Genomic DNA, 11,199 nt, shown 5'->3' on the forward strand with positions numbered 1-11,199 from the left:
ACTTTAAGAACCTTAACCAAAACCAGCCTCCAAGGAACACCAACAATAAAAGAGTCACAACACAGAGCACTCCTGCTCCAAACTTGCAGAGATGTGCCAAGATGTAAGTATTTAATTACTCATCATTCAAATCACCTGCTTTGGGCTTTATTAATCCCCCACCTCTTCAAACAAGCACACCTGATGCTTCTGGAGCTAATGACAAAATGAGGCTCTGCCAGAGACAAAGGGTAGAGGCAAACTTTGGCACCTCCTGGCTCCCTAGGGAGGGGCAAGCTGGGAAGCCCAGCTGCACCCAGTCTAAACCAGTGGCAACAGATCCTGTCTTGAGCCTGAAATGCCTCAGTTAGAGCTGGGTTATGGGAATCACCTGGGGGCTGTGGGGGATAGGAAGGGGGGTTGTGGCCCTGCTTCTGCTGGTGGTGAGATCTTCACTGCATCTTGGTGTCTGTCTGCAGGATGGGTTGCAAGCTGCTTTTTCTCTCTTTAAAACTGGGGCCAAAGCCAGCAGCAGGGTCAGAAATGCTTTTCTGTGGCTGGAATGGACCTAGAGGGAGGAAAACCACATTGGTCAATCTGACAGACACTTCTGGCAGCTCTTGTCAGACAAGCTGGATTCAAAGACCCCATGGGTACTGTCTCCCTCCTTCCTGTGGTCTCCAGGGTAATGGGATAAGGTTTGGAAATCCTTAAAACATTGCCCCCCTCAGACTACTGACCTGTCCTGCCCTGGTCTGCATCAAACCCAGCAGGGACATGAAGCCTGAGTTGGATGGGGTGAGAGCTTGGAGAAATCCCAAGTCAGGAAGAACTCTCTAAAGCCAGATCCCACTGCAGCTCCTGCTACTTCTCCACAGATCCCTTCTGACCTGGCCACAGCCTAAGTCCTCAAATCCTCACCCCAAACAAGTTCAGTGTGAGGCTTCACTCATAACCACTGACACAAGAGGGAACTCTCTCCCCTTGTTGATGTCCTCACCTACTGGAGCCTGCAAGAACCCAACCAACCTCTTCTGGCAGCCAGAGCCCCAGGCAAGAGCCACTTAGCTAATGAAAACTGGTAGGGAAAAGGAAGTGCTTGTCCTCTACCTCTTTGATGGTGGAGAAGGTGGTGTGGGTCTTCAGTTTGCTGCCTGGACATTCACTGGCTTTTCTTCGGTAGCATCCTCAGAGTCTGAGGCTCTGGATTGAAGCTGTCTGGTTTCTGGCTTCCAGTTCAAGCTCCTTTCATCTTTTGGACATGATATATTGGCCACTGAAAGCATAATGTCCTCATCGAAGTGATTGATCCCAAGTTTATCTGGGGGGAAGAGAATCCAGCCCTTTTCAGTTCAGCTCCCAGGTCTCCAGCACTGGGAGGCATGGCCAGGGCTGACTGGGGAACAGGGGGACTGATAACCACAGTTCATGGCTGGGGATTGGGTTTCTGAGTTGGGTTTTGGGGTCAGGGATCACCAAACATTGCTGTTTTGTGCATCAGTGGGTTATTACTCTAGGGCTTGAGGATCTGCAGTCCCTGGAAAGCTCTGCTTGGTGTGGCAGAGAGAAGGGAACCATCTTAAGAGAGGAAGGGCTGAACAGGGAGCTCCAGGGGAGTCCAGAGAGAGGATGGACTCAGGTGATGCCAGGGGTCCAGAGATGTCCCTGCCCTGATCATTTGGGGTGCTCTGGCAGCATCTCTTCCCTTCTGTCAGCAAACCACCTGTGTAAGGAGGAGAACCCAACCTGCCTGCTCCTCGCTCCCCAGCACTTACTCAGACTTTTTAAGTAGGAGATGGTGTCCTGGTAGCCACGGATATAAAACTGGTCCATAACCTGCAGGGGAAAGGTGGCAATCAGGGCTGGGGACCCTGCTGTAGTGGCCTCATGGCTCTGGGTACCTAGAGGAGCAGCTTACCTGGCTTGGGGGAAACTGCAGAAGGCACATAATGCGGCTGAGGTTCCTTTTGGAGATCAGCAAAATGCAGTCAGAGATTTGGAAGTTGAGGAAGGCAGCTGGGCCCTCCTTGGGACAGATGTCATATTCACCAGCAAAGGCAGAGATGGTGATTGTGTTCTGGGACACAAAGTCAGCCTGCCACATGGCCAGCTCCCCATCAACATAACGCTGGGAGAGAAGAGAAGGAACCCCCAGTCAGGCTCTTCTCAGGGAGGAGAGTTCTGCATCACCCCCCCCATGCAACTGGGGTTTCCTCCCTACCCAGTCCCAAACCAGACTGAGGTACTGGGGCTACAGAAATCCCTGTCCAAGGAACAACCCTGACCACTGCTCCAGGTCTACACCCATTCCCTTCTACTTTCCAGTTGAAAAATTACCCTGGAATGAGTTTGGAGGAAAGTGAGGTTGAGAGAACCCCCTGGGCAGGCTGAGGATGCTTTGGGAAAGGGTCAGTTCTGTGAGGTCAGTTTATGGGGCACTGGGGTTCAGTTCTTCCCTGTGTTGGGAAGAACCAAGCAACTTCAGTGGTCAGTATGGGTATAAATATGCTTAATGCCACCACTGGAGAAAGGAAAAAGGGTAAATGGGCCCCTGGCCTGCTGGGGGAGAGGTTCTGCAGACCACAAGGCTACTCACCACCCCACGGTACAGAGGAGGCATCAACCCAAAATACAAAGGGATGAAGCAGCTGCAGATCACTGCCTGTGGATGAGATGGAGAGCATGGAGGTGAGCAAAGAGCCACAAAAAACTGTTCCCTTTGGGAATCCCATCTGTGATTGGCAACATAGGGACCCCCAGCTGGGTTACTGGGCACCAGTGGCTATTGCAGACCAGCCCATGTCTGATATCCACAGCCAGGGCTGGAGAAGTGGGGAGGGAACCTGTGAAATGCCCCATTTTGCTCTGTACATCATTCCACCAGCAATTAAAAAGGCTGAGTGCTTTCCATTCCCACCACCTCATCACCCTGTCTGGCTTCAGAGGGTGGTGGCAAGGACAGAAGTGGCAGTGGGGACAGCTGAGTGGCTTCCCTGGGGCACAGACAGGCAGGAGAGGTCAGGCAGCTCCTTGCTCTCACCTGGATCAGATCCTCCTTGGAGGAAAACTCTGAAACCACTGTGCACCTCCAGTCCCACAGTCGGGTGAGGATGATGTGGAGCTTCCCAGACACCAGCTCATGGGCGTTTGGAGGCAGTTTTTTGTTTAAGATATTCTTTAATAATTTCAGCATTCTTCCACCAGGTACAAACCCCCAGAAACTAGTGGTTACCTTGCTGAAGAAGTACTGTTTCAACTCATCTGAAACAAAGCAGAGCAAAGCAATCATTCCACACCCTGTATATTTTTATTTAGATATTTTCTGGGCTGCACTTTCACCTGAGGCACCTTCCCATGCTGGTAAATGCTCAGAAAGAGCCAATATTTTTGCTGAGATTGAAGCTCTCATGAGTGGGCCCTGCTTTTCCAAAATCTGTAGTCAGGAGTGCAGGAAGCAGAAGCATTTTGCTTTCTTTTCCCTTTTCTCTCCATTTCCTCCACGAAACCTTTAAAAACTTTTTGGAGATGAGGTCAAAAACTGACAGGAAGCTTTTGGGGAACATTTCCTCCCATTGGCTCTGCAGCTCTGCTCCCCAAGATACTTCTCAGCTCTGTGACTAAAACTTTTCATGTCATGCAATAGCAATCCTAATCCTCTCCAAATTCAATATTTTCTTTCCCCTCTGCTCTGGGGATCTACCAACAACCCCAAATGCCTTATTGCAGAGTGAGCTCCTCTTTATTAGATGTGCTTACCATTAATACAAATTAATTAACATGCTATGACATTGAATAACAATATCTCATCAGTTTCCTCTGTGCTTATTAATTTCCCCATATTTTCCACTTCCAAAGAAGGAAAATTCTGAGGAATTAGACACAGATAAAACCACTAAAAAAAAAAAAAATCAATCCTCTGCAACTCCAAAATGTCCACACATTGTCTCTTTGGCTGCAGAATAAATGGAAGTGCAGAGCCCTTACCTGCATCACAGCCACACAGTGTTAATGTAGCTATAATTGATCCTGAAGATGCTCCATAAACCTTGGATGCAGACTGCAGGATGGCAGGTGTCAGTTCCTTCAAAGCAGCAAACACTCCTGCTTCATACATGATCAAGAAACTGCAGCCTCTAACCAGGATAGAGAAAGGTTTTTTCTCATTTATCTTCATCACCCCTGCTAACACCAAGCACTCAAGCCACAAAAAAGCAGCCCCCCAGGACAGGTTTGGAGGTTTTTTCCCCCACTTCCAACACCTCACTGTGGCTCTTCCCAACCTGCTTGCGCTTCTGACCACGTTCTTGCTGTCTTATAGCTCTCCAAGCCATACATCCAGTGGGCAGAAGTAGATGAGGTGATGTCTTAATACCTAAGGCCACACATTGAAATAAAATTATTGCTCTGCAATGTGATCCTAAGGTGTGCACTTACCTGCTGGGCAAAAGCCCCAGGTGATGTGGAGGGCCACAGGTCCCACTGGTTTGGTAGGGAAGCAGCCAAGGGGCTCAGGAGTGAAACCTTCAGAGAAAAAAACCTCTTTTCCCAAGCTGGGAAAGTGCTTGAGTGGTACCCTGGGGTCCTACCTAAGTTTCCAGCCTCTTGGTAGGTAGAAATCAAATATTCCTTGGCATTTGTCTTGTAAGATGCTGCTCAAAACTCTTGCCCCATTTATTAGAGGTTACCAAACCCCAGGGAGTGGAGAAGCTGAAGAAAGTGATTGGATTATTGAAGAAGATCCAATCCAAACTGTTTTCCTTTCACAATTTCAGGGTTTGGGTTTGCTTACAAAAGGGTAGAAATAGAGAGTGCAGGTAACAATTTGTGGCTTAATCTGTCTCCTAAGTGGCTGAGGTTTCAGGAGAGTGACAGATCAATAAAGAGGGGGGGATGTCTGACACATGCAGTGATATATTGATTATCCACCCAGAAATCCAAAGCCTTCTTAGCCCTGCAGCTAGGTGAGGCATTGGGAAAATGCTTTGGGAAAAGCAATGCTGAAAGCTGGGCAGAAGCAACTGTCCAACACAAACAACAAGAGCTTGGATGTTTTTCTGGGAGACTGAAGGAAATCTGCCCCACATTTTCAGGTTAAAAAGGCTCCAAACTCACCTAGGAGATGCTCTCTCCCTTTTGCTGGGTGTTGAGGCACTGCTGGGGGAGTTTTGGGGCTGGATTCAGCTCTGAGCTTTGCAAGGGGCTGCAAAGCCAACCTGATGATCTTGTGATGGTGCTAACAGAGCCTCCCACCAAACCCCAGCCTCTGGTTGTCCAAGCCCCATCAGCAGAGGGTTCAGTCCATCCTGTGTCACCACCCAGGTGCCAAGCCACTAAGCTCCTTGTGCACACACATTGCACAAGTGTTGCAGATCCCACTGGGAAGGGAAGAGAGAAAAGACAAGCTGAAAACTCCAGGAGAGAGGAATAAAAACATCCCAAGTCTATGCAAGAGAATGAGTGCACTGGAAATACATTTCCATCTAATGTTTAGAGCAAGGAACCCCTAAGAAGTAACTGCAATGGGAAAAGCTGCTGGGAGAGTTTTTGGAAGAAAATCCTGACTATTTAGCTTTAGCCAGAGTGAGCTAAGGGCCTTGAGGCCCAGCTGCAAGGTTATTAAAGATCAGCTATGGGCAAAAGACAAGGGAGCTGGCAGAAAAGAAGAATAACAGGATGGGAAAGCATCACATAGCACATAAACAGCTGTATTTAACCAGTGAGATAATGCCCTGTGGCATATGAAGAATGTGTTGTACCAATCAGCAATGTGCTCATATGATGTTATCAGCCTGACTGTGTATAAAAGGGCTCCTGCTGCTCTCAATAAACAGCAATACTTTGATTAAATTGATCTGTGTGTTGTCCATTGAGCTCTTCCTGACAAAAAGCCAACTCCAGAAAGTGCTCTGTGCCATTTATCAAGTACAAGAGGGATGTGTTGAAACCCACTGGTGTGCTAAGCTAATGAAGCTGTTTAATTAACCAAAACTTTGCCACTCAGCTCCAGGACAAGGGAAAAAAAAAACCAAACCAGAGCCAGCCTTGCAGAAGCCACAGTCCCAGTGCCTCGAGCCCTTGGCACCAACCCTGCTCCCCTAAACCAACAGCATGGGCAGGGACCCAGAAATGGGACCCATGATTGCACTGCTCCCCAAACACAGCTGGCTGGTTGGGTTACTCAAATAATAAACCCAAGCCACCCATCAGGCCAGGTTTTAATCTCATCTCTGTGCTGGATAGTCTGTAAATCCAACTCTTCTCAGTTCTCCCCCAGTCTTGCAGCACCAAGAAGTACAAGGAAGTCAAGTCTCCACCTGCTTGCTCCATCACCATGAAGGTGAAGCCATCCCTCCCTGCCTGTGGAAGCCTCAGACTGTCCCTTGGGGTCTTTCAAAAGCAGCAAGAAGTGAGGAAAAAAAAATAATAATAAAAAAAGAAAATGGTAAACCTGCTTCCATAGCCCTGGGTGGGCTTTGTGGCAGGCTGAGAGGTACCCAGACCTCCCTAGGAAGGCTTGGGATGTAGAAAGCGACTCAGTTAGCATGAACAGTGAAAAGCCCTGCTATGGCAAAGAGGTGATGTCCAGGTCCCTCAAAAAGGGGCACCCCAAACCCAGCCCCGGGGCTCAGGGAACCTCAGGGCGCTGAAGCGGTTCCCGCCTTCACCCCTCGCGGTTTTAAAGGGTCCCGCCGGGCGCATGCGCAGTGCCGGTGGGCGCCGTGGCCGCCATGTTGGAGAAGGGCAGAGTTGAGGGCAGGAGGCCCCGCCCCCCCAGGCGGGTATAAAAGGCCGTGCGGGCGGCGCTGCCCCCCTCAGTGAGCGCTGAGGTTGAGAGAGGTGCGGGATGGGTTGTGGAGCCTTCGTGTTGTGCTGTTTCTTTCTGTGAATGTAATATTTTGTTCTTGCGTTTATCGGAGGCGTGGTGAAAAAGGAGGCCTCGAGTACCTTGTAGCAGGAGCTGGGGGGTTCACCTGCTTCTGGAGGGTCCCAGAGGCACCAGGGAGGTGAAGGAAGATTCTCCTGAGTCTTCACTGTATTAAGCTGTGGCTTCCATGTTACAGCTGCTTTCCCTGAAAGCAAATGAGCCTTAAAATAGCCTCTTAATAATTTTCCTGTTTGCAGATATAAATAACAGAGGGGGAAATGGAAGGATGTCATAGGGAGGTCATGGAGTCCAGCTCTGCTCCTCAAAGCTGTGTGAGCCAGGAGTTCAGACAGGGCACTCAAGACCCAGCTTAGGTGTGTAGGGCTGCTGGGTTTAAAACAAAACAAAACCAACCTCAGGTTTTATTTGCAGGAGAAATGAATAAGTTTGAGTAGAGGGCTTTATGTTTCTAGGGTCTCTCCTAAACACTTAAAAGAGTTTTAGTCTCCTGAAACACAGCTGCTTGCCATGCAAGGCCCCAGCATGGAGAAAGAAGCTGTAGGGAGAATTCAAAGTATTTTGGCAATAAGGACTTCAGAAAGCTAAATGGGAAAAAAAAGATGTGATGTTTATCTGATGTTTTTATGCAGTGGGGTATTGTGGCATGATGTTTCAGGGAATGAACAACAGCTTGAAGAAAACCATTGTCCTGTGCTCCTTGCAGGTCCTGGGTGCTTCCCTGTTTCTGCTCTGCCTGCTCAGCTTTGGCACCCAAAATGATTGCAAGCTCCTGGAGACTCGGTAGAACCAAACCAGAAGCAATTATAGGTAAGTCTAAGATCAGCTTTCCAGCCTTTAAATGCTTTGTCCTTAAAGGTGACACTGAGCTCTTGGCAGACAGATGGCTTGGCCTTCCTCTTGTCTCCCTTCTCGGGGTGGGTCGGGCTGTGAGTGTCTGGGTGTTTATCCCGGAGCAGCTTGGGGTGGCCGTGCCATCTGGTGTGTGGCTCTGGATGCTCAGGATCCTGCTGATCATTGCCAGCTCCTGGGATGGGTCTGGTGTCCACACAAGCAGCTCCCTGGCAGCACCCGTGGGGTTTAGAGCCCAAGAGATAAAAAGCAGCTCTGGGAAGGGAAAAGGCAGAGTGAGGTTGTGCTGTCAGACACAGTCAAACCCCTGTGTTTAAGGAACAATCCTGTGATGGTCATGAGAAATGACTGGAGGGATCCAGCAGGATTCCTGTGAGGAAGGGCTGAGGGAGCTGGGGGTGTTGAGGCTGGAGAAGAGGAGGCTCAGGGGAGACCTCATCACTCTCTGCAACTCCCTGAAAGGAGGTTGGAGCCAGGGGGGGGTTGGGCTCTTTTCCCAGGCAACTCTCAGCAAGACAAGAGGGCAGGGTCTCAAGTTGTGCCAGGGGAGGTTTAGGTTGGAGATTGGAAAGAATTTCTTTCTGGAGAGGGTGATCAGGCATTGGAATGGGCTGCCCAGGGAAGTAGTGGATTCTCCGTGTCTGGAGATCTTTCCAAAGAGCCTGGATGTGGCACTGAGTGCCATGGGCTGGGAACCACGGGGGGAGTGGATCAAGGGTTGGACTTGATCCCAGAGGTTCTTTCCAACCCAAATGTTTCTGTGCTTCTGAAGTGACCAAATGGAGTCTCTTCTCCTGTCCATGGCATTTCAAAGCCAGGCAGCAGGTGCTTTGCTTTGTCAGTGATGGGACAGGTAACAAGCTCCTGTCAGAGCATTAAATGCCTTGGGAAGATGAAAGGGACCCCAGGGAGCCTTTGGCATCTGTCACTGACACGTTTGGGAAGGAGGAGAATACTGATTGCTGGGTGGGGTTTGATGGGGTGGCTTCTGTAGCCAGGGTGTGTGGGTGAGTGTTCTGGTCTCTAACAGGGTATTTTTGAGTCATGGCCCTTCTGTGCCTCAGTTTCACTGGTGGAGAGCACTGCAGGGTGTGGGCACAAGGGGAGCTGGCAGCTATGGATTGATGTGCTTGAGCTACACCATTTTCTCTGAAAATGAAATGATTTGTTGCTCAGCTGGCAGGGCAGTGGAGTCTCAGGTGGAGGGGAGGGCAGTGTGCACAGCAAGGCAGCTGAGCTCCCCTTCTGTCCCTGCTCTGTCTTGGGTTCTGGATGAGTGACATCCCTTCTGTCCCTACATGCAGCCAATGGGAAAGATATGGGATTGAAGTGGAAATCTGGTGTGTGCTGGTGTGCCCCAGTCTGGCACCAAATGTGGTTTAGAGCCCAAGGCTCCTTCTGGACAGATGACTTTCATCTTCAGCAGATAGGAACACACCAAGACCCATCCCTGCCCTTTCCCAGCCATATTCCCTAGGATAAACCACCAAATGTTGGCCTCCCACAGAGGCAATACCCAAAAAAAGGTTCTGAAAAGGGGAGAGATGAACCCTGCAACACGCTGGCTGGTGCACCTGGGGAGCTGTTGGTAGGCAGAGCAGGCAGACCTGCTCAGGCTTTCTGTAATCAATAGACTGATCAGCACCTAATCCTGTGGGATCCAGGGAAGCCCTGGGCTAGGCTGGATAGAGAGCAAAAGCTTTGTCTCAGCCAAGGGGAAATCTCCTGGCTCAGGGCTTTAAAAAGTGATCAGTCCCAGGCTAAATGAAGTAGGTTTGAGCCCAGTGCAGGTTGTACCCAAACTGGTACAAATGGAGAGGTGATAATCCCTTCATTCCTGCTCAGGAAATCTTTAGCATCATCTGCTGCTTCATTCCTCTCTTTGCCTGGAAAACAGGGATGGGATTGCAGAGCTCTTGTCCTGGACTTCTGCAGAGCTTCACAAGAGGGCAGAAAACGGCTGTGGAAATGTGTGTGGCTCTGGGAGCCTGACAGGGACTTCCAGCTGGAAAATTCTTAGGGATGCTCTGCTCTGCTGGGAGGCAAGAGCATCTTGTGGGTTTGCCAGGAGAGCTGCCATAAATCTAGTAGAGAGCAAACCCAAGAGAAGAATCCCTGCTGTGAGCAGCTGTGTGTTTTGTATGAGTGGGGTCACAGCTCTCCTCAACTTCCTTTCTCCTGGGAAGGGCACCAAGATCCATCCCCAGTCCCAAAGAGGGATTTATTCCAGATGCAAGTGTGGGGAAAGAGAAATGAAGCTATGACAGGGTGTTTAGTCAGGGTTGTGGGAGGTTGGAGGAGGGATGGATGGAGGTGGTTGTGTGGCTAGCTGCTCCCTTGCTTGGCTAAAGTTGAGCACTTCTTATCCCAAGTGTGGTTCTGCTGTTTTGAGCAGTTCCCAGAAATAAATTGTGGTTTATGCCAATTCCCTGGCCTGGAAATTGGTGGGAGGAAGAGAGAAGATGCATGTTCTCCCTGGGACATACCAACCTTCCCCAGATGCACATGGTGGAGTGTCCAGGAAGAGCCATGTCCTGGAGCTTGCAGTGCTCTTGGCTTTGGTCTGGCCTAGGAAAAACCCTGCCAGCCTTGGCCCTCGGGTGCTCCACACCAAAGCAGTCCCAAGGGGAATATGGATGTGTAGAACTGAAGCCATCACCCCTGTGAGTGGTACCTAGCCCCTGCAGCTCCTGTCAGATGGGGTATCTGGGTTGTTTTGTCAGTTCCACAAGCCTCACTGTGGGGAAACTGAGGCACTGAGCAATGCTGTGGCCTGAGGCTGGAGTAGAGGGAAAAGCAGCAGCAGTCCCAGCTTGTCCTTTCCTCCAGGCCCTGACTGAGTCCTCAACAACTCTTCTACCAGTGCTGGGGTCAAATGACTTTGATTCTTGACAAGGAGAAGGAAGCTGGGATTGGTGACTTTCCACTCCTCTTTTTTCCAAGAAGTCCCTCAGGCTCTCACTACTCACTAATGGGCTTCCCCAGGGCTGGGATGGGTGTTTTGTGTTTTCCTTTTTTCCTCACTTCAGAAGCAGACAGGATGACCCCAGGTGCTGGATATTGTTGCTCCCTTCCATTGCTTTCCTAGGAACAGAGCTCGGGGGTCCTGACTCTCACCCTCCCTCTCACCCCTAACCCCTGGACAACCCCTCTGTGCCAGGAGATGGTGACTGGTGTGGAGCAGACCCAAACCAGTTTATGGTGTAACCCTGCAGGGATGGGAGTGCTCCAGGGTGTAAACCAGGGTACAAGGAGGGATCCAGTGTCCTAAGGATTAATCTTGCCCTGCTGAAGTGCAGCAAGACCTGCATGAGTTGGGTGTGGGGATGGTGTTGGCAGGATGGTTGTAGTGCCACAGCCTGGGTTGTGGGAAAAAGGAGTCTGGGGTGGCCCTGTGGGAGGCAGAATAAGGTTTTTTTTTAGGACCAGACAGTGATGGGGACTTGGATAATCTGCATGGGGCATTTTTGATTTCTTGTGTGATA

At 50.1% G+C, this 11,199-nt stretch overlaps 1 protein-coding gene across 1 annotated transcript; it reads right to left on the reverse strand.

Moving 5' to 3' along the window:
- Nucleotides 1–1,864: 1,864 nt before the first annotated feature.
- On the reverse strand, nucleotides 1,865–4,093 carry LOC103533684 (patatin-like phospholipase domain-containing protein 1). Its single transcript, XM_030465313.1, has 4 exons — nucleotides 3,964–4,093; nucleotides 3,020–3,240; nucleotides 2,576–2,641; nucleotides 1,865–2,107 (listed from the first exon to the last, which is right to left on the reverse strand). Exons 1-4 carry the CDS (start codon nucleotides 4,091–4,093, stop codon nucleotides 1,865–1,867), a joined length of 660 nt encoding a protein of 219 aa, XP_030321173.1.
- Between the last annotated feature and the right edge of the window lie 7,106 nt (nucleotides 4,094–11,199).

The sequence above is a fragment of the Calypte anna genome, chromosome 26, assembly GCF_003957555.1.
Source record: "Calypte anna isolate BGI_N300 chromosome 26, bCalAnn1_v1.p, whole genome shotgun sequence".
Lineage (NCBI taxonomy): Eukaryota > Metazoa > Chordata > Aves > Apodiformes > Trochilidae > Calypte > Calypte anna.